Source organism: Dermacentor andersoni, chromosome 1, assembly GCF_023375885.2.
Source record: "Dermacentor andersoni chromosome 1, qqDerAnde1_hic_scaffold, whole genome shotgun sequence".
In the NCBI taxonomy this organism is placed as follows: Eukaryota; Metazoa; Arthropoda; class Arachnida; order Ixodida; family Ixodidae; genus Dermacentor; species Dermacentor andersoni.
Window position 1 is genome coordinate 133912878 of NC_092814.1, and position 22432 is coordinate 133935309.

The following is a 22432-nucleotide window of genomic DNA, read 5'->3' on the forward strand; positions in this document are numbered from 1 at the left end:
TGCTCCCTTTTCCCCAAAGAAAGCGGCACAGATTGCTACGTCGCAGACTGACACAATATGCACATTAGCTCATGCGAACTGCGCATTCAGCCAGGCGTACCTGGGGCGCATTGTGTGTTTCCTTATGTTAACGCTGCACCAGATGTTGGCCGACGCTGTTGCTGGTATATGTTGATAGCGACGGCCACTTAGGACGTTCATGTCAAGAAATCACCTACGGACAACTTTTACAGCTTTTCATTGGCCCAACCGGGAGCGCCTGCTTGAAATCTGAACAATAATGAAACGCTGCGCTTCACAGAGGACCCAGATGCTAAGTAACGACAATGTTGCACGCAAGATGTCTGTGCGGCATACAACACCGCTCTATCTTCAGTGCGCACATCGAGCGAGCTTTCAGTGTCGCTGTTGATGACTTCACGATAAAAATGAAAAAGGTGACGGGGGGAATTTTTGAAGAGCATTTGTCCATAAATGTAGCAATGTAAGGGCTGCAGAGGACGCATCAAATGTACCAGTCCATCTGGCTCTGTTTGTGGTATCTGTGCGATGTTATAAAACGTTCGGAGAAAAGTAACGTAGAAGTATTCGATCAATTTTGCGTAATTGCTGAATTACGTCGAGCAGTAATTGGTAATTGTAATCAGTTACATTTTTGAATGAAGAATGAAGGTGCAGCGGTGGCGTGGAGGTAGAGCATCCGCCTCGCGTGCAAGAGGACTGTGGTTCGAATCCCGGTGCCGCTCAATCGTCACCGGATTAAAAAAAAACAATCCGTGTGTTGATAAAATTGCATAAATAGGCCTGGAGTGTGGTCTGATCCCGGTGACCAGAAGCGGTAACGCACTCCCTCACCAGAGCATGATTGGTCACCCTGGTGCAGTACTTGGCCACAACCTCCTATATGAACACAACAATCAAACCCCGGCCCTCAGTCCACAGCAGCTGCGAAGCAACTGACCACGGCGGCGGTCAGACCTGCGACGCAGCAGAGGGTGATAAGAATCCCTGGCTCCGGACAGGCCGCCATTGAAACCTGGCAACGTTTAACGCTAAAACGTTATCTAGTGAGGCGATTCTAGCAGTGCTATTGGAGGAACTAGAGGGCAGTAAATGGGATATAATAGGGCTCAGTGAAGTTAGGAGGACACATGAAGCATATACACTGTAGCGACGGGGACATCACTATAGCGATGTCGTATTGTGGGCGAGCATAGAGTTTCATACAACTATGAGGGCGAGGATTTGCGGAGTCGCCATCTGTCGGAAGCGCCTCACTTGCGTAGTCTGAGGGATAACGCGGCGTGCTCCGCATAGGTTTGGCTATCGGCGCTAAATAAAGGTACTACGCGGGAGCCCTCCTGGACATTTTTGCAAGTACTCTCGAAAGGACAGAAGTATTTTACCTTTAAAATAATAATCTTGGACAAACAGAAAGCACAGCATGGTTTACAGACGCTATCTCTTTACCTACGACGTGCAGTACTAAGCTGGGACACTGCGCGCGGTCGCCGCAATCGATTCCCCCGAAGCGGTTTCTTGCGTGAAAGGTAGGCAGTCGGTGAGAAAAAAACTATGCGCAATATGTTCTTATAGTGAGCTGTCTGTGTAACCAAATGGAGCAAAGCAGAATGAAGCTTCAATGCTGTGATCGCACGGTTTCGCAGCGGCCGACTGCGCGTCTGCATGCATGTTCGCACACAGTTTCGCTTTCGCTGCGAGCGCGTTTTCGCACCGTGCCGTGAGCTTTATGCCGCAGTATATGAGCATTTGACAGTACGCAAGCAACCATTGTTACATGGACACTATCAGAGCTGTTCAAAAATAATTTCGTTATAGCTAGGCTTCGACGCCTACGGCGACTTATAATAATTGTGATGTACCGTCGCGACGATTTAGTCTTTTTCTTTTCTTCTAAAGTTTTGGAAGCTTCAATATAATTATTTCTCAAGTTGCATCGTACTGTATGTTTATCGGTCTTTATCAGTTTATCGGTTTATATATCGGCGAGCAATTACCGGCTGCTTCTTAATCCAGTACAATATTCGTTGTCTGGTGCTACACAAGTATGAACATATTCCATGCCTTTTTTTAAATGTGCTTTTTACCGTTCCCTTTTCATTCAGAATCAGAATTCTAGTGAACTTTCTTTCTCTCTTCCTTTATTATTATCATCATAGGTGTTACACTAGTGCATACGCAAAAGACTGTAGGACCCAATAGCCGCAGGCTACTGGATGGGTCCGAATATGCAAAATATAGTAGACATTCGGTACAAGCATAAGGGGATCAATACAGGGGATGAATGCAACACATTAGCACATTAAAAACAGAAAAAAAAGAATTTTTTTACGGCATGCACAAATATCACCAGTTACATAAATTATCAAACCCCAAACAACTAGAACGCCAAGCAAGAATACAGGCACAAAATCAGTGGGTTATAGTTAATAAATAGTGCTTTGCCGAAATTTTGTGTTTTTTTATTTTGGAGGGTATGTTGTTCCATGTCTTAACTCCAATATATTCAAGTAGTCTTTTGCCATATGCATTATGTATAGGAGGCAGGTCTAAATTTCCAGCGGCAGTTCTTCTGGTAGCACGTGATGATGAAAAAGATATGGACACAGGGAAATGATGATTACGTTTAACAACACTGTTTACGTAGCTAGCTGTTTTATGCTCACGCGTCAGATCGAATGGCAATACGTTTAGTTGATTGAACAGTGGCCTGCTGCAGGTGTATCGGTTCTCGAGTGCGTCATGATTCTTAATGCCCGCTTTTGTATAACCAAATGGAGCATAACAGAATGAAGCTTCAATGCAGCCGGGCCCCGTCACTGCAGTGCAGATGCTAAAGTGCCGGGCCCCGTCACTGTAGTCACTACCAAAGTCAAAACAAAATACACTATACTGATGCGCGACTTCAATGCCAGGGTAGGCAAGAAGCAGGCTGAAGACAAGTCAGTCTGTGGCATAGGTTATAGGAATAGCAGGGGAGAGTTATTAGTAGAGTTTGCAGAACGGAATAATTTCCGGATAATGAATACCTTTTCCCATGCCATCGTCGTCATAATATCGTCATGGCATGACGATGGCGTGATCGTCGCCATACACTCGTCATGCCATCGTCGTCATACACTCATCGTCATCGAATTATCCTCATATTGGAGACGTCATGGTGTCGTTGTTATTCCAACGTCATCAATTAAGAATGGTCTTATGATCAGCCATCATCTCGTTGTCATCATACCGCCTTTGTCATTCTATTGAGAGCGTTCCTTCTCTCATTCCGTAGTCGTTAGTGCGGCAGCGTCATACAGTCGTCATCATGCTGTCATGCTCAAGCGTTACTGTGGCAAGTGAATGCCATAGCAACATGAGAGCATACCGGCTTAGGCAACGCGTAACCAAACCAACGGAAGTCTCAGAATGACAACTACAGATGTTAAACAAACGTGGCTTCCGAAATATGGTGGGTTGGTACACGCTCGTAAACAAAGCACTAATATTGACAGTCATCATGATATGAGTTCTGCAGTAACATTTTTAAATACTTTATTTTCCTATAACAGGTGTCGCTTGGAGTCCACTACCTGCGGATGTGGTGTACCGCAGCAATATTGATGTCTTTTACCGCCTCCCGCAATAAAGCCTTAATGACACTGCAGATCATGCATGAATTAAAAATAAGGAATAAAGTTAGAGTAAGCCGTGACACCCACATAAATTTACATTGGTTAGTTATCATTTCCGATGGCCAATGGTTATACCAATCAGTTAAGGCGTCAAGATCAGAGGGAACTCTATTGATATGTTTGCCATTTTTATTATTTATTTTAGATAACTCAATAATCAGTGAACAGATGAATCCTGAATAATTTTACTTTATCACACTATGGTGTCGCGCGTACAACATTCAAGCCTAGCTTGCTTGAGTTGCGTGTAAACGAATACAAATAGACAGATTCATAATTAGTTCAAAAGACTTCGGAATTGAAATTTGCGGGCAACACTTACCACGTTTCACCTTCTTTCGTATTATGGACTTGTTCCTTTGTTTTTCAAACAGGAAATTTTGACAGATACTTTAAATACTGGGTAATTTCCAGTGTAAACTACCGACTGAATCGATAGCCGTTTAATTAGCGGATGCTGATGACACCAGCATAGCGAAAGAAATTAAGAATTGCTTCCCCGCAGCAGCAAATCACCATTCTCTGGGCCAATTAAGAGCTTTGCAGAAATTAGTGAATACTGCTGTTTTCCCTGCTTTCATACGTATTACAGGGCACGTAGTTGGTAACTTCATTGTTTTTGGTGAGCTGAACTAGGCAACGACTTCATATTTTTAGAAATGACGCCCGTTACGTCAGACGTGCGTGCCAAATTTCGTTCACGTCGGTTAATTACAGCGTTATGCGAGCGTTATACTCATGTTCTTAGGCGTCTCGGGAAAACGAGACGTGTCACTGACTTTCAATGGGGTGGAAGAGGGGTGCAAGCGAGCATAGTTAGCAAAATCATAAGCAGGCAAAGTTTTAAGCGGTGTGTTAATATTACTAGCAATCCCAATTCCTACTGCAACTGTTCGACAGAAACAGCTTCGCTAGAAATATTGCTGAATTTTGTAAGGTCGCACACAGGCCTTGCATTTCTTAGATTGTCAGGGTTTATCTTTATAATACTTCAGCTGTATATTCACAATAATTGAAGAGGAACAAAACGTCTGTAATGCGACATGCAGCGTAGCGTTTTGCAATTTTCCGGTGTACACTAAAGTAGCATTTTCTAAATTATTTGATCTAGCAGTTATATAATTCTAGAAGTAGGCATTTGGTAAGTCGATCAGATACTCTTGTAAATAAAATTCCTGCCTTCTCATTTCGTTTCTCCTCTTCCTTCCCAAGCAGCTTTACAAACATTTCCGACCAACAAATATTCTAACTCGAACTTAAGAGGAAGCTTTAGCTCGGGCCCATCCCCGACAGGGCCTACTCAAATACATGTAAAACGCAAGAACGTTTTTCTGAGATAACTCCTGGACCGATTTTAATAAAATTTGTTGCATTTGAGAGAGAAAGTTAAATTCTAGTGGCTGTTGGAAGTGGAATTTCGATTTAGAGCCTGAACTTTGTTACAAGAATTTTTTTAGAAATTCGATAGTTTAAAAAAAAATAGAAGCACGAAGTTTACATATTCATAGCTCTGCATAAAGAACAGATATCGCGGTTCTGTAAACGGCATTCATTGGATAATTGAAAGCGGACAAATTAGATATGTCGTTTGATATCTTAAGTGAATTTGTTACGTTGTTTACAAGGGTTCTGCAGAAGCTGTATTTCCATATTACCAAGTTTTTTTTAGATTCATGTGGTAACATATCAATTTTGTCCGCTTTAGGTGTACTATTAGATGCAATTCACAGAATTGTATTATCATATTTCGTTGCGGAGTTACAGTAAACTTGATCGGAGTTCGGCGCGAGCTAAAGTTTTAGCTCGGGTGTTCCAGGGACCTCATAACGTGAAACTATTCCAATCTGTTTTTATTCCAAACTCCTGACGTCAAATTTACGTAACCACCGGCGCAAGCAAAGGGCGGTAACCCACAGCGTTGTTTGAAAAGCCCAATGAAACTAGCTCCTTGTTTATAGGAGGTCACCCGCCGTGGTTGCTCAGTGGCTATGGTGTTAGGCTGCTGAGCACGAGGTCGCGGGATCGAATCCCGGCCACGGCGGCCGCATTTCGATGGGGGCGAAATGCGAAAACACCCGTGTATTTAGATTTAGGTGCACGTTAAAGAACCCCAGGTGGTCGAAATTTCCGGAGTCCTCCACTACGGCGTGCCTCATAATCAGAAAGTGGTTTTGGCACGTAAAGCCCCATAATTCAAAAAAAAAAAAAAAAAAAAATAGGAGGTCAATTTTCTTGCTTTCAAAGCAAATAGCATTGCTTACATTGACCAGATTTTCTTGTCGATTTGGCTGACAAGAGGCGAGGAGGGCGCTCAAGTTGAGAGGGATTCGATGGCGCCGAGTCAGAACAGTGAAAGTGGATAACCGGCTGAAGAGGGTGGTGCCGGCGTCTGCGACTGATCCGCTTCCCCTTACTTAGCTTGCGGTGGATGGTCGAAAATCGCGGCGGCGTGCAACGGAACGTTAAGAATGCTGCTAAAAAGGATCCTCAGCAAAGAATAAGTTGGCAGAGCGATATCGCATACGTGCCGAAAGGGCTCGATAACTTTATACAGCCACGCAAAAAGCTTTATTATACGCAAATAAACCCATGCTCTCCGGCAGGTGCGAGTAGCCAGTGCCTGAGCGATCGGCGGGCAGCCATCTTCTATTACTTTTGGAACGGGGCAGTCTCTGGCTATTCAGAAGGAAAATAAAAACAGTTTTGTTCGGCATATTAATACGTCGTCAACGAACGGGTACACGTCACTTTGACGCTATGCGTTTTCGCTGTTTTGTGAGGTCGCGTGACAGATAGGCGAAGTGGGCGCCGCCCGAAAACGTTTGATCTATGGCAGATTATTATGGTGAAAAAGGCATCGAATGAGAAATAATGATTTTTCTTTCCTTCGGCTTAATCATGCATAATAAGTGTGCCCAGATCATATCAGATGGGGCGTTTTCGCGGTTTTCGTGACGTCGTGTGAGAGACAGGCGAAGTGGGAATGGCCCGAAATTTTTTTAACCAATCATGGAAGGCTGATTGCAGAATTGTAATAGAAAAGTTTGGAATAGCTTTACATTATAGTGCCTCAGATACGAAATCGGCAATCTTTTTTCACAGCAACCACTGCACCAAGTCTTATGAAGTATGTTGAATTTAAAAGAAAACGTTAAAATGTAGTGATTTCAGAAGCGATATTTTATTTACGCTTTCTGCTTTCTTTGTGTAAATTAAAAAAAAAAACATCGCAAAATTTCAAGAAATAAGACTTGGCGTGTAGAACTGTACCTCAGCAACTAAACACGATATCGCAATTCTGTAAGCTGCACTTAATAATACACATAAAGCGGACAGCAATGATATATCATACGCCATCCTGAAATATACCACAAATTTGTGAATGTTGCATCTGCAAAACCCTTCCAAACATTGTAACAAATTCACATAAGTTGTAAACTCATGCATAAAGTTTGTTCGCCTTTGATTCTCCAACGGGTGCTGTTTATAGAAATGCGTATTTGTTTTGCATAGCTGACTTGCGGATTTGTAAACTTCATGCTTCTACTCCTTTTTTTTTCAAGTTTACCGATTTCCTGCATTTCCTGTGAAACATTCCCTTGTCTAAATCAAAACTCTAATTGCTACAGTCACTGGAATTTAACTTTCTCAAGTACAACAAATGTTATTCAAATCGGTTCAGCGGTTTTCTCATAAACGTATTCCCGCATTTTACATGTATTTGAGTAGCCGGCATCGAAGATAGGACCGAGCTTCTTGAACATTGGGTCACGCCGGTTCTACATGAAACCCATGAATCAAGCCTAACGTATCCGCAAGCCCGTGGCCACCGTGGTGCAGAAAAAAAAAAAAAAGCCACTCAAGAAAAACACATTCAACGGAACCTTCGCGCGAGCCGTTATCTCGGCCAGACTTCATTTCGGAAATACCACCAGCTGTCTGGCCAGGCGTCTAGCAAAATCGTCGATTCATTTCTAGTAGAGCAAGTAGTTGGCCGTCTTGGAGATAACGCTGATACATAAACACACTCGTTTCCATGTACCGAGGGGGAAGCGACAGTCTCAGGGTGTGGTTCTTTTTATTGCGTTTTCTTTAGTTGTGCATCATGGCATGCGTCATGGAGCGATTTTGCCACGTGGTGGCAAAAAAATAAAAAATAAAATAAAAAGGAAACTGAACGAAATGACCCTAATTCTTGGGTATGATTTAACAACTATCCGCAGTAAAATCTGGTGACCGCAAAAAAAGCCAAGGAGTAGCAAGTCGGTATTTTATATTCCTCATTGGTCTCAGAAAAGTGGAGTATCACGATGGCAGTAGGACAATTGAATGTCTGACGAGTGTATGGCGACAATGGCGACTACGACACCATGGCTACGACGCAATGACGTCGATGACGGGACAACGGCGGCATACTCACGATTGAATGGTGATATTATGGTTATGCTAGAATTGCGAAGAAGGAATGACGTCGATGGAACGACGAAGGTATGGTATGCAGGGTGTATTTTTTTTTAGCTGCACCAAATTATTAAAAATTGCCTGTGGCAGATCGCACAACTCTAACCTTTGATCTAACTCACTCAGTGAGGGGGGACATTACTTATAGGGAACGCGCAACACCTACAGGTGGCGCAACAATTCAGTGCGCCACGAACTGCCACTTCAGCTTCCGCCCGCGTGCTACGAACTGCAGCTGTCTCTCCGTCTGCTACGCCGGCATATTGCATAAAAGTGCGTCTGCGCGATGGCGACAGGTGTGATCAAAGGGATATAGGTTTCGAGAAAGTTAACAGTGCAATATTTGTTAGGGCCTCAAACGATGAGTGAGGACATAAATTATACCGAAGCAATCATGTTTTCGACGTGATTGAAGAAAGCGCGGACGTACGACTGAGTGTTTTGAACGGGCAATGCGCGCAGCAGGCCAATGTAAACCTGGAGGCATACGCCGTCACAATCGAGGTTAGTATGCATACTTATTTTTCCTGCTTATTACTGAGTAAACGATGACACTTGCGTCCGACCTGTGGTGTGGCCCGATTTTAAAAGTATCTGACATCTGAGTGCGATAGGTGCAAGTAAAACGTACGGTTTCCGAAAGGTGTTGCAATTAATGATGCCGCAGCAGTTGCGCGAAGTTTTCTGTGCTGTAGTTTAGTTCCGTTTGGGGACGTTGCTCGGGCGGTGCGAGTGCTTGAGTAATCGAGGTGAAGCATGCTGTTTCCGATTTTCTGTTTCCGTCTCGGCCTGGCCTCGTGAAGAGTCATCTGTGCCTTCCGAACGGATTCAACACGCATCTGGCTGTGTAGCAGCTGAAACCGTAACGTTGCGCTATTTTTTAGCCCACGGCTACCATTACGTTAACCTTACGTGCCAGCTTTGCACGTGGTATCTAAGCCGTCACGTAGCGCTACACAAGAGTGGCGCGGCTTCGCTTGCACGCGCAAAGCTGTCGAGGGGCCTGGTGTAAATGCTAAAATTCGCGCAGTCCCTGATGCATTGTGCCATGCTTCCGGGGCTCCTTACTTACCGTTCGCGCTTACGAACTGTGCAGTCCGCTGATACATAGCGCGTATAGCATAGTTTTTTCCTGGATTGCGCCCAACTGACTGCTAGCTCTTTTTATGTATCTGTCAACTTCTCAGTTTGCACTGGGACACCCATATGTAGTCATTGGTCTATGCGTAACAACACACGTGCAGTATTGCGGTAGGTCGGCGGAAAAACAGCAGGAGCGTACGAGGGAGAAGTTGGATCCCTCGACTGTTTTATTTCCGCCTACGAAATGTAGACTGCAGACTCGTGACCACTTTGCCGGCTGCCATTCGGTTCCGACTGCACTGTAAAAATATCGATTAACTTGCGTGGAGCGTAAATTCACAGGGAACTAGCGACAGCATCAAGTTTGTAGATGTCCGCGATCACTTACTTCACACGGCGTACACTGCGAATCCAACATTCCCGTTGGTCTCTGAAGCATGATCGTGCCGGAAAACCTAAAAACTTCGTTCCAGGTGGGCAGCTCTTGTAGCTATTAGCACAGTTTACGACGCAACAATTCATACGCGACATTGCAAAGCTCCACTAACAACCTGACACGGCTCGACTCATGGGCCGACTGCTGCACTGAGCACGCGGGACGCGTTCGCTTGCTCTTGTAATGTTGCTCTTGTAATTGCGGTCGCGTACGTCCCACAGGACGCGACGCTTCTCCACTTCAGTTATTAGGGCCTCGTTCAAGGTTGCTTTGTCCATTTTAGGTGAACACGATGCGCGAACGAAATCACGGTAGCGCCTGCTTTCTTTGACGCACGCGCCAGTTCTGCCGAGAAAAAAAAAAATTGCGCCAGAGAGGTTCTGTATATGCTACCACATACACAGTTATTCTAGAGATGCGCAGAGAGCAGGGCCATCTGGTGGCAAAACAAAAATGCCATGTGACTTACCTGAACTCTGATTGGCGGACGCGCCGCGCGCCGCGTTTTTTTTTTTCTTCTCCGAGCAGCAACACGCGGCGGCGCGATTTCGTGACGGATCATGCTGGGCACGCGTGAAAATGACGCGCTCGTCCCACGCATCCGCGCGTCAATCGCGCCTGAAATCGCGCCATGCGGTTCCGCCTTTAGTTACGCCGACTGTTACACTATACAAGGGAGTATTAGTGTAATGTTGTATTTGTTGATGGTCGGCGCTGCCGTTTAAACTCGGCATATCTGGTGCGCAGCTCGGGGTCAGCCCTACGACGACGAGCCTGCTCACGAGCCAACTCGCTGACGCTCGCGGTATGCAGCTTCTTCCTCAGGAGTACGCACTACTTCTGGCCTTCCCATAGTTGTAGCTGGGGTGGAATGTGCGGGGCCACTAATCCAAAGCTCCGTACATTGAGTGCAAGGCCCACCGCTGGAAATGCGGGTGCTGCAGTCGTTTCGGCGATTGGTTGGTTTGACGATTGACGTGACAGCCGGCACTTCTTGCTTGCGCAAGAAGTGCCGCAGTCACGCGCTCTTAGTATCGCGTTTCGATCGCTGTGTACTGTTCGTTGGCCGTAAACCGCCAGGATTACATTTGTTCCTTTCGCGGCAGGCTAGAATCAATCGTCGATAAATTCGATGCCGATCTCGCTCCATTGCCAAAAATGCACCGTCTGACAACCATATAAGATTCGCGCATAAGATAGCATTCTCACAAAGGGAAAGGGGTGATGAACTCCAACCCCTTTCTCTCTGTTGAGCTCTTTTCATCTCCCGCTAGGTCACGTGGCCCCTTTTTAGCGAAGTCCGACAATGGCGGCACAGGGTCCGCATAAACAGCCTCACTGTAAGAATAACTGATCGCTGGACATGATTTGCGGATTATTTGTACTGGCGACAGCAGTGACGCAGTCACCAACTTGGTCTCGTAATCTGTCATCAGGGTTTCACCTCGTGACCGGCTCCCTCGCGATCTTGTGACGGTACACTTACGTGATCATGGAAACGAATGACAGTGCTTGTAATACCATAACTAAAACGGTGCATGAATGTTGCTGGCGAATAAGTGCACACGGAGGCACCGCACACTTGCACGGATGGAAATATTTGCGAGAAATCGGTGCATCGATGAGTAGAGCGCTGACATGCTCAGACAAATGTTGTGCCAGAAGGGGCCACGTGTGAAAGCGGCGCGCGCACCAGCGTAATATATTTACGGGTCGTTTCTTTCTTGCTTTTTAACTTACTGACCGCATGGGTCGTTGGACGAGAATGTGGAACGGATTGGAGGAGGAAGACAAAGGCGCAACTCGGCGAAGCTCGTCATGCAAGCGACATTTCACTTCTCACCACAGCCTACTCCTCGTGCGTTCATTAGGCAAAATAACACCATCGCCCTTCGACAAAACATTTCGTATGAAATGATTGCTGCTTTATTTTGACCAGATGCAAATCGTGAAATTTGTTCATAAAGAATTTCGAGGCCACGACGTGAAAGCGCTCGCAGTTAGTGGACTGCGATGGGTTTTGCATAGGAAGGTGCGTCCAAGCTTTGTAGGAATGTGCGATGCGAAGCTGTGATAGTACACACAAAACGGTCGGTCAAAACAAATATCTCGAAACTGTCTCTGCGAGGCCTTCATTGGGAGGAATGACAGGTTTCGAGCTCGGCGATGCCTAGCGGGACTCGGCGAATCCGACGCGGTCGTTGCCCCTGTCGAAGATGGTGTAGTAGCGGCCGATGAAAACGTCGCCCAGGATCCACAGGGGCCCCATGGGAGCCGGAACATCCAGGCCGATGAATCCGCTCAAGCAGAGGGGGATGCCCGTCTGGCTCACCTGCGCGAGAACCAGTTCGTTAGCGGGGTGAGTGCTAGCGGCGGACGAGGACGCAAGGCCAGCAAAGGTGCAATATATATATATATATATATATATATATATATATATATATATATATATATATATATATATATATCGCTTCTGTGACACTTGTGATAGAAATCTATCTTGCTAGACAATTTCTTGTTATATGATTCCGTACGTCGTTGGCAACTGGCAAATTACCTGACGACTGGAAGACAGCCCGAATCGTTCCGGTATTTAAGACCGTCTTGTTGTACAAAATTATCGTCCTATTTCAGTAATATCGTCTTGTAAATTAATTGAGCATATCATCAATAAACAAATGAACCATTTTCTCGAGAAACACTCAACTCTAACACCTCACCAGCACGGCAAAAAAAAAAAAAAAAATATGTGGTGTTGCATGCCGAAACCGCGATCTGATTATTAGGCATGCCGTAGTGGGGGATCCCGGATTAATTTTTACCACCAGGGGATCTTTAACGTGCCCCCAATGAACGGGACACGGGCGTTTTTGCATTTCATGCACATCTAAATGCAGCAGCCGCAGCCGGGATTTTATCCCGCGACACCACCATGGTTTCAGAGAAGAATGCTCTACGGTAAGCCAGCTCATTACGGTGATTCACTCACTAGCCTCTTCTCTAGAGATTAACGGACAAGTAGACATGATTCTTCTAGATTTTAGCAATACATTCGACCGTGTACCTCAGGATTCACTCATATTAAAATTAAGAATTGTAATGTTTCCACCTATTCTTACACATTGGGTTACTGATTACTTGAGCAATTGCAAACAGTATGTAGCGATCGACGGGCAACAGTTTGACTGTCTACCAGTTACATCGAAGTACCGCAAGGTAGTGTACTCGGACCGTTACTTTTATACTTTTTATACTTTTATACATTAATGATCTTGTAAATGCAGTTGACTCAAACAGAAAACTCTAATGCTAGAATTGTTCGTAAGAACATATCCCAGCCAATCCTGATGCTGGACCAGAATTGTACGTAAAGAATTCATCATCATCATCATCATCAGCCTGGTTACGCCCACTGCAGGGTAAAGGCCTCTCCCATACTTCTCCAAGAACCCCGGTCATGTACTAATTGTGGCCATGTCGTCCCTGCAAACTTCTTAATCTCATCCGCCCACCTAACTTTCTGCCGCCCCCTGCTACGCTTCCTTCCCTTGGAATCCAGTCCGTAACCCTTAATGACCATCGGTTATCTTCCCTCCTCATTACATGTCCCGTAAAGAATTACTTGTAATCAATTATATGTTTTTCTAATTTTGTAATTTAACGATTATCTTGTTTACTCAGTAATGCTCAGTGTAATTCAATTATTCTTTTCATTAACCAATGACATGTGACAAGTTAGTCGACGAGACAAAGCTGTAACAAATTACATGACTTGGAGAACCTGAATTTGACGAAAACAACAGTAGAACGCCCGAGATCGGGCCAAGCAGCAGGCTTGCAAATGCGCAGGTTCAGACTGGCAAACCCGAGGGGCTCCGAATCTGTTTCTTCATCTTAAAGCTCCACCAGCTGTTGGCCGACGAATTGAACAGGCGCTCCTATGCCTCGATAGCGAAGGCCAGAAAAACACATACGGACGATTTTTTTTTCAGCTTTTCATTGGCGCAACCGGGAGCGCGTCTCCTCCAAGCTCCAGTAACAATGAAACGCTGTCCTTCATAAAAAACCCAACTGCTGAGCAACCACAGTCTTGTGCGCATGATCTGTATACATTACAACACCGGCCTAATTAAAGCGCGCACATTGAGCTAACTGACTGAGCTCCCAGCCTTTCCCATTTTTTCCTCCTCGAGCAAGTTTTCAGTGTCGCTGCTGATGTCTTCACAACAAAAATGACGGACGATTATCGACGAAAATTGTGTTGAAAGCAATTGTTGATGCAAATAAGCAATGTATGAAGGGCTCCAGAGGACGCACTCAAAGTACCAAGCCGGCTGGTTCTGTTTACTGTATCTATGCAATACTAATAAATGTTTGGAGGAATATAACGTAGAAATAATCGATTATTCTTGTGTAATTCTTCACTTTCGTGGGGCCGTAATTGGTGACTGTAATAAACGACATCTTTGAGTGAAGATGAAGTAATTGTAATTGCAATCGGTTGCTTTTTCTTCTGTAACGTGTACAAGTCTATACTCGACATATTATCACGTAAGGCAAGCTGGTCCATGGAAAAGATAACTTACGAGCGAAGAGCTTTCTGAATTTAGCTCCAGAAGACTAGGAATGTGCTGAGAGAAAATTAAGCAAAATATGCCCTAGAAATGGGACAGTAGTGAAGCCACGCTCACAGATGATATCAATTCGAAACAATGTGAATCGTTTTCGAGTCGAGGCCAAAATGGTGTTATGGGTCAGGAGTTAAGGATGATACTAATGCTGTTGCAGACCGCGACGGATGATATACGAATGAGGCAAGGCATTAGGAGCTCATCTATAGTGAGCCCCCGCTGCGTACCGTCCTCTGACATGGTTCAAAAACGTGATTATTAAACGAAAAAGAGCTCATAGGAATCTGCGTGATTAAAAGTGCGAAAGACCGCAGCCGCCGCTACTGAAGCGACAGCCCGGTGGACACCGCCAACGTAAGATTGGGATTAGTGCATATCGCGCTGGAAGCAATACTTTTACCTGGGCTAGCAGGGGTTCACATGAAGAGATGTTCAACAGCGCAAAATAATAGACTCCAAGGAAAGTGCGCATGCCACCACCTTTTAGTGTCGTGCGCCTTGTCTTTGTATTTCTCTAACGTCATGCTGGGCTCTTCCCTACTAAATATGCGTAAATACATACTTTACGAAAAGCCATGCATCGGCGATGGTGAAAAAGTGTGCTCGTTCAGAACGGAAATGGATCCAAAGCCGACCAATTCACCAGCATGCCTTCATTCATTCGGTAGACAGCGTTCTAAGATCGAAACTTCCGCGCCAACTTCCCCGGCAGCAAGAAAACCTATATCATCGTTTTCGCCTGAACGCTGCGTTTACAAACAGTTATTCGTGCCGACTTGGACAATCTACCAATCACTACTGTGTTAACTGTGATGCTATAGAAACGGTTGAGAATATCCTTTTTGAATGCCCAGCCTATATAGAGATGAAATAATCTGTTATGAATGCCAAACGGGCAAAATTAATCTGGCACCACTTATGCTGAGAAGCATAGTAGGTTCGACACCTTGTACTTCTAGGCATCGGCAGGCTTTAAACTTGTTTGCTTATATTTAGGACATTGGCTTGCTTGACAAGCTTTAGGAAATGCTATACATACACATTAGAAGGACCGAACTTCATTTTAACATTGCCTTTATTTTGAATGTAACGCATCGGACATCATTTTAGTAGTAAATACCTAAGAAAGAAGAAAGACAATTTACTTCATAAAAGCTGTCGTGATACCGTATTCACGCAAGATTGCGCACCGAATCAAGAGGATAGGCGAAAGGCACGAGACGACAGTATTGTTTTTCGCCTGGCAAGTTGATAGTCTTATGTAGTGACGTAAATGATAAACAGCAGCACAAAGAGGCGTTTATACAATGTACTGAGAAGATTATCTACAAGATCCACCTTGCATGTGGTAGACGGTACACCGGTCAAACCGGACGATGTATTAATGAGCGGCTTGGCGAACATAAATATGGTTGGGGCAATTGCAGGGAGCAGGACACCTTGCGGCGCATTGCAAGAGATGCACATGCGCACCACTTTTCGGTGAAACTGAGTTGATTGCACGTGGGGGGTGATAAGGACGTCAGAGAGATCGAGGAAGCACTGTCCATAATCGCGGGTAAAGAAAATTGGATAAGTAGGCCGTCTGTCCAGCTAACACAAGCTAAAATCGAGTTTGCGCATCATGACTGTTGAGCCTATAGGATTGTCTAACGTTAGCACATATGTCCATGAAGATATTTGTGCCTCTTACATTTTTTGTTCAACTTTTGTTGTTTTAATCTGATTGTAAACCCTTATATACAGGTGACCTGGCAAGAATAAACCAGTTGTAAGTTTGCGCATCAACCGTCTATTAATGTTTTATTTCCGTGCTTTTAGTGACGTGCTAGCGTATAAGCAAGTATCCATTTTTTCCACATTTTTTTAATGCGTAAGCATTTTTTGGCGAGTACCCCAGCTCCGTCACGCGAAAAGTCATGCAAAAAGTGTAGTGCCTTGTATCTGCACAAAAATGCGTAATTTGCGAAGTTAAGGCATTTAATCGTCATAATGAATAGTGTAAATGTAGATTTGTAGCTTTATAAGCGATAAGAAATAAATAAATAAATAAAATAAGAAACAACTTAAACAACAACAAAAAATTGATCAGAGGGAATACCAATACTGTTACTAGGGCTCCATAGAAAATGCATGGGTAAGCTTAGTTAGGGGTGGGCCAAGGGGAAATTTGGGGTAGGGTCAACTTGAAGTTTGGAGGTGGGCCAACCTGAAATTTGGGGGTGGATCAACTTGAAATTTGGAGGTATACTTACGCGTACTTAGACAACTAATGGTAAAAGCAGCGCAAGAAGACAGCAGCACAAGACAGAAATACACAGGACAGACGCCGAGTCCCGTGTTTTTCTCTGTCTTGTGCTGCCGTTATTTTTGCGCTGCTTTTACCACGAAGACCAACCAACTCGCCCAGTTTTACACCCTGTTAGACGACTCCAATGGAGTTTCTGCATTCTTTTCTATTCCCCCCCCTCTCTCTCTTAGGGCCTTTCAATCCCTCACCCCGTACACCATGCGGATCGAGCAGCACGTAGGCGACTCTCTCTTTCACTCTCTCTCATTTCGGAGGATGGCTTTTTTTCTTCTTGCCTATTTGCCATTTCACGGTCACGCAATATAGGCTTCTAAGGTGTTTTCGTAGGGAAACGAATTTCTAATCAGCAAGATTCTACTTCATGCGTACGCGCTTCACATTTAACTTCCGAATGAAAGGAATGTGTTTCGACGGGTGAGCACTATTCGCGGAGCTGCTTTGAAAACGTGGACATTAGCTGGGTTTCTTAGCAAACCCACGATGAACTGTCCTCGAAGGCATCGCGGACAGTGCGAGAAATACAAAGGGAAGGCGCACGACATTATGGAGGTGGTGGTGTGCCCGGTTTCCTTGCGCGGATTATTTTGCACCGGTCAGGCATCTCTTAGGTGAACTACAGCTAGCTCAGGAGCAAGTGTTTCGTCGGCGCGAATCTTGTTTAAATTGTGAAGACGGTGATGTGCAGTAAAGGAAACAGGAAGAACAAATACCGGTTGCCGCAACAAGATAGGCCTTACTCAGCGGAGGCGTATAGCGTAGACCTGCCCCTCCTAGCGCATATACATCTCCCCCCCCCCCCCCCGCCTTCCTTGCGCGTGCTATAAGACGGCGCGCACCATGCCCGCCTTTCTCCCTTACCGCTGCCTCAAGCCACCATACTTCCCGGATCACTCTCACAAGCCTTCGCTCGCACCTGCAGCATATAGCGCGCTGCCGCGATGTTACAGCGCCTGGACTTTATGCGGAACGTCACGGCGACATCGACGGTGGCGGAAATTCGCCTGGAGTGTCCATATATTTGCTATCGCAATAAAATATCGTCGGGATTATTCCATTGCTGCCGATACGCTGCCAGTCGACAGGCGTATCGAGTACAATTGCAATAAATACTCTGGACACTTTTGTTCAACATGTCGTCACAAGGTGTCTCCACCAACAATTTTAGTCGCGTCGACTCCTTCCTGCATGTCTGTTCAAAAACTCAAATCAAAACGAAATATAAGGCTGCATGCCATCGAAGATCCGCGTCACAATGTTTCCTGTTAAATGATTTCAAACGGCGGATGATACGCTTATTATCTGCTGCTCGGAGAGGTTCGATTCATAGATTATTTATACTAGAAATACAATAAGGTCATCCCGGAAAGTAGCCGCAATGCATCTCAGTGGTTATGGCGTTCAGCTGGTCAGCACTGGTCAGCAGTTCGATTCCTGACTGCAGTAACTTCGTTCCCGACGTATGCATGGGTGGATTAAAATGGGAGGGGCTGCTAGGGACAACCGCATCCCACCCCCTTCGGCTAGTAAAAAAAAAAAAAAAGTAATGTGGAACAACCAATAGTATTTTGTCTCTCCACTATTTGTGCTGCTTTTTGAGCACGAAGCGTTCCCTTCAATCAATTAAGCGTGTTTAAATTTTGTCCAGAACCAAGCATCATTAACCTGCGTCCATCGTAATATTCCTTTGTTCTAAAGACAATATGTATTTGAAATACTTTATTTTTGCATACTTTTTATATGGACTAATTTATTTCAATGAACGTGCGATGCGACTAATATTAATAAAACAAAATTGCAATCAACTGGAGGAAATCATTAGCTTCAAGGTCCTCCAAAGCGTGTGATAAGGTACACAATTATATCACTTTCAGAATAGGTTCCCCGTATAAAGAACATATTCAACGTTTCATATATGATGCATGAATTTCATTAACATACTACAAAAACCTTGTCGTTTCGAAAAATCAATAAGCCACAAGAATAATAATAAAAAAAAAACTTCCCGCCACCCCCTTAATGTAGTCCCTGGACGGATGCTCAGTTCAAGAACGCTCTTGTTTGAGTGCGCACGAAAGAACTGCAAGTAAAAATAATTCAGAGCGGCCGAACTGCGGCATCTGTTACAACCATAGTTTGTACTTAAAAGGAAGAAGTCCGGACACCGACCAAAATAGTTTAAAATAGTTATTCACGTTTCGGCTATTCGTTGTCATTGGGAAGGATTTGTGTGTTTTTTCCCGGCAACGATAGTAGCCACGTTTACACTGATGCGTTAGAAGTGTCGCTTTGCTACCCTACAGTGGGGTTGGGAGGTAGGGCTTAGAAAGAGGACAGAGAGGAAAGGGTAAAAAAAAAATGCACACATGCCGTCTTTCATGACACTGCTTTGCATTACGGGCGAGACTGCATTGATTTTTGCGTCTCAACACGCCGACTCGCCCGCGAGAAATTCCTGAAGAGTCATCAGCTAATTGTCATATAATTTGTTTGGTGAGGTGAGGCCAGATGACATGGTAAAGATGTAAAGATTAATTAGTGAGTTACGAGGAAAACAAAAAAAATTGACTGAGTTACTATAGGCCAGTGCGAATAGCATGAACTATTTTAAACCATTTTGGTCAGTGCCCAGACCTCTTCCTTTTAAGTATGCATCCAGACGGGCTTCCGTCATACTCTCGACTTCAACCATATTTTGGCTGTGGCACATGACTGATACATGCATGCTCCTCAAAAACGCCAAAGAAGGGTTTGGAAAACACGACTACGCGAACGGAGAGAGTAACTAAAAAAGAAACGAAAAAAAAAAAAACGGAAGTACTCGCCTGCAGAACGTAATCTTTTCCTTGCAGCACGAAGTCTTCACCGTTCAGGGTGAAGGTGATGTTCGGCAAATTCGGTATGGACTTGCAACTCACGATGTACTGCAATAACAGAACAGAGACAGTATAAGCGCTGATTGCATAATTCAGAAACGCGCCATTAATTCTTAAGCCCTAATACACAGGAAAAATAAAGGGAACCGCAGCCCCTTGCCCAACTTATAGGCTGCGATGAATCTTCTGCAAAAACTCCATGGAAGGTAGCTTTCCTGCACTACAAAACTCCTCCGCCCTGTTCCTGTTGTCTCGCCACAAAAATTTGACGCAGCATGTTATTTTGTAAGATATACGGACCTTGGCTGCAAGCATGCGTTTGTATTACTACGGAAGAGTACTACGGCACTTCACCAGCACCATTTGTCACGGTAGCTCAGCGTCTAGGACGTTGTGCCGCCGAGTGTGCGGTCCCATGCAGGCACGATTCTTGCAGCTATGGTGGCTACATTTCCAAGGGGGCGAAATGCATTAACGATTGTGTATTAAAGCGAAGATGTTTGCCTCTCGGAGGTCGGTAATTTTCGTGTCCGCGTCCGATAGCGAAAATGTGTGCCTATCCCGGCGGCAGTGCAGGCCAGGAACAGTGTCTCGTAGCCCCGTAAGGCAAAGGCTTCAAGCAGTCAGCAAAGGGAAGCGAACAGTGTATACGTTCATTGGAATGACACATAGGGCGTACAGAACCGTCATAAGTTTCAACAAAGAACAAACACAGAACAAGCATCCGAACCATGTTTTTGGATGATAAGCTCCTGATAACAATGCGAAGCACGTAGCACTCCCCGCATACGTTTCCCCATAAAGATTACCGTTGCGCAAGCTGCCACGGCGATGGCAGCTTGCGACGTGGGGAGTAACGTCCCTGGCCTTCCGTATGTCAAAGAACCAGCCTGGCTACTGATGTCAATGTTGTTGCAGTACCTCTATGGGCCACGACGTGCTGTTAACATGACCAATACTTCCATTAATACTATTACCCTAAATTACTATTACTCTAAGGCAGCAGCAGTTGTAGCACGTGGTGGCTTTTGACAGCTACGCTGGACAGCCACTTTCGCAGGGCCTAGATGGCGAGTCAATTTTTTAGGCATGATTACACGCTGAAGAATTTCAGTTGGCAAAAATTAACCTTAGCTTTCGACTAGAAAACAGAGGAGCTTCGGGACGCTAGGTTATTATTACTTTTCAAAAGTGGTGGCAAGCTAGTCCGCTGCAGACACTTGAGATAATCACGCGTACAGCTGCTTCATTATGCTAACAGTCAATGTCGCGCCAAATTTAATACTCAGTTTCGTCATATTGACGGCCTCATACAAAAATGCCGCTGCGCAGAGAAGCTGACTTGGAGGTCAGCTTCTCTGCGCTATGGCTGGACCGGAGTACGCGCGCACGTATCCTGCAGATGTTTTCTGATGCAAATGGCCCGTAGTCGTCGACAGGTAAAGAATGTATCCCACAAGAAGCCTGCTCTCCGTATCTCCATGCTGCGAAACACGGTACGAAGAGCAGAAGCAATGGTTGAGTATCAACGAACATGCCGCAACCACAACACCACACGCACCAACAGAGGTGATCGGTAGGTGTGGGCACGAAGACAGAACAATGACGTACATTCGCGGCAATACGGGGTAGTTCGAAAACTGGATTAAGAAACTGGACTGATCCCCACTTCGCGCGCTGACCTGATGCATTAGAAAAGAAATTCATTAACGAATGATCTAAGGAAAACTGCTTGTCGCGGTACGCTACCTAACGATAGATTATGGGGGCTGAGTCTGACAGTTGCGCGTTTGTCGCTTCCTACATGGCGAGACAACGAAGCGATCCTTGACGATTTTGACGTATTGAATCAGGGAAAGGTGTTACCTCTCCCGAGGTAAAAGGAGCAGCTCCTATGGCCAAGTTGAGCTTCTGGATTTCAGATGAAGGCCCAGCGATCAAGGAAGTCCCAGTGTCAGCGATGGCTTCGCAGCCTCCATTGCAGAAGGAAACGTTTGCTCCCACTGTCACACTGCGAAGATAAAAAAAAAGTGTGGGCGCATGGCTGTTACCATATTCAGTAACACGGTCATGACGCTGTATCGAGTTCCGCCCTCGTCAATCCTTTCGCAGTCAAAGCGTTTCAACCAAATGCTGAGCACACTGATAAAGAGCAGCCAGCGATAACGGAAAGCACTGAGTTGAGTAGTCAGCATCACAAGTTTCCGCGTATTTTGCCTAAACTAAGCTGCTATCTTGGCAGTGGCTGTGGTAGAAATGATTATGCTGTACGCTCTCACACTACGGCCACGCTTATTTAAATCGCAGCGAGGACAGGCAAAGTGTTAACCGTGGCTTTCCTTGAACATTAAAATATTTCTTTACAGCGAAGCTGTAACCCTCTACCGTCCAAGGAAATGTTCGTGTCGTTGGCGTAGTAAGCAAAAACTCCCCATACCTGAGCCGATCCCGGAGATTGTGCAATGACGGGCGGACCCGCGGCGGAAGTGAAGCAGGCATTAAGCACTCCCGATACGTGGGCCGATCCCGAAGATAGTGCATTGCCGGGCCGACCCGCGGCGGAGGTGAAGTAGGCGCTAAGCGCTCCCCATACTTGGGCCGATCCCGAAGATAGTGCAATGCCGGACCGACCCGCAGCAGAGGTGCAGTTCGCCATTAAGGGGTCCACATACACAGCTTCGCTGGTCATCCTTCTTCACAGAGTGGAAGGGCGTTTTTTTTTCTACATAATAAAACTTTCAAAGCACCTCTACATACAGAAAGTGCACCACTACCGCTCGACTTCGAGAGCGAGCTGCGTGATTTTAAGTGGTATGACATGAGAAGTGTGTATGACAAGGGACGAACGCAGTTATTAGACACACTGAGCGGTGCAAGAGAGTACGACACAAGCTATAAACTTTGCTGTAAAAGAATAAACATTAATGACGCGTTTGTTT

At 45.2% G+C, this 22432-nt stretch overlaps 2 protein-coding genes across 2 annotated transcripts in view; one reads left to right on the plus strand and one right to left on the minus strand.

Moving 5' to 3' along the window:
- Positions 1–2071: 2071 nt before the first annotated feature.
- The window catches only part of LOC126544261 (alpha-(1,3)-fucosyltransferase C), a 125906-nt gene continuing 105545 nt past the window's right edge, over positions 2072–22432 (plus strand). The window contains exon 1 of the mRNA XM_055062067.2: positions 2072–8663. The gene's annotated coding sequence lies outside the window, so the exon portion shown is untranslated. The remainder of the gene's footprint in view (positions 8664–22432) is intronic.
- The window catches only part of cathD (cathepsin D), a 30271-nt gene continuing 19420 nt past the window's right edge, over positions 11582–22432 (minus strand). Inside the window, exons 5-7 of the mRNA XM_050191519.3 lie at positions 21360–21504; positions 19443–19541; positions 11582–12010 (exon numbers count right to left, since the gene is read on the minus strand). Of these exons, the coding sequence (XP_050047476.1) occupies positions 11849–12010; positions 19443–19541; positions 21360–21504 (406 nt within the window). The 3' untranslated portion in view covers positions 11582–11848. The remainder of the gene's footprint in view (positions 12011–19442; positions 19542–21359; positions 21505–22432) is intronic.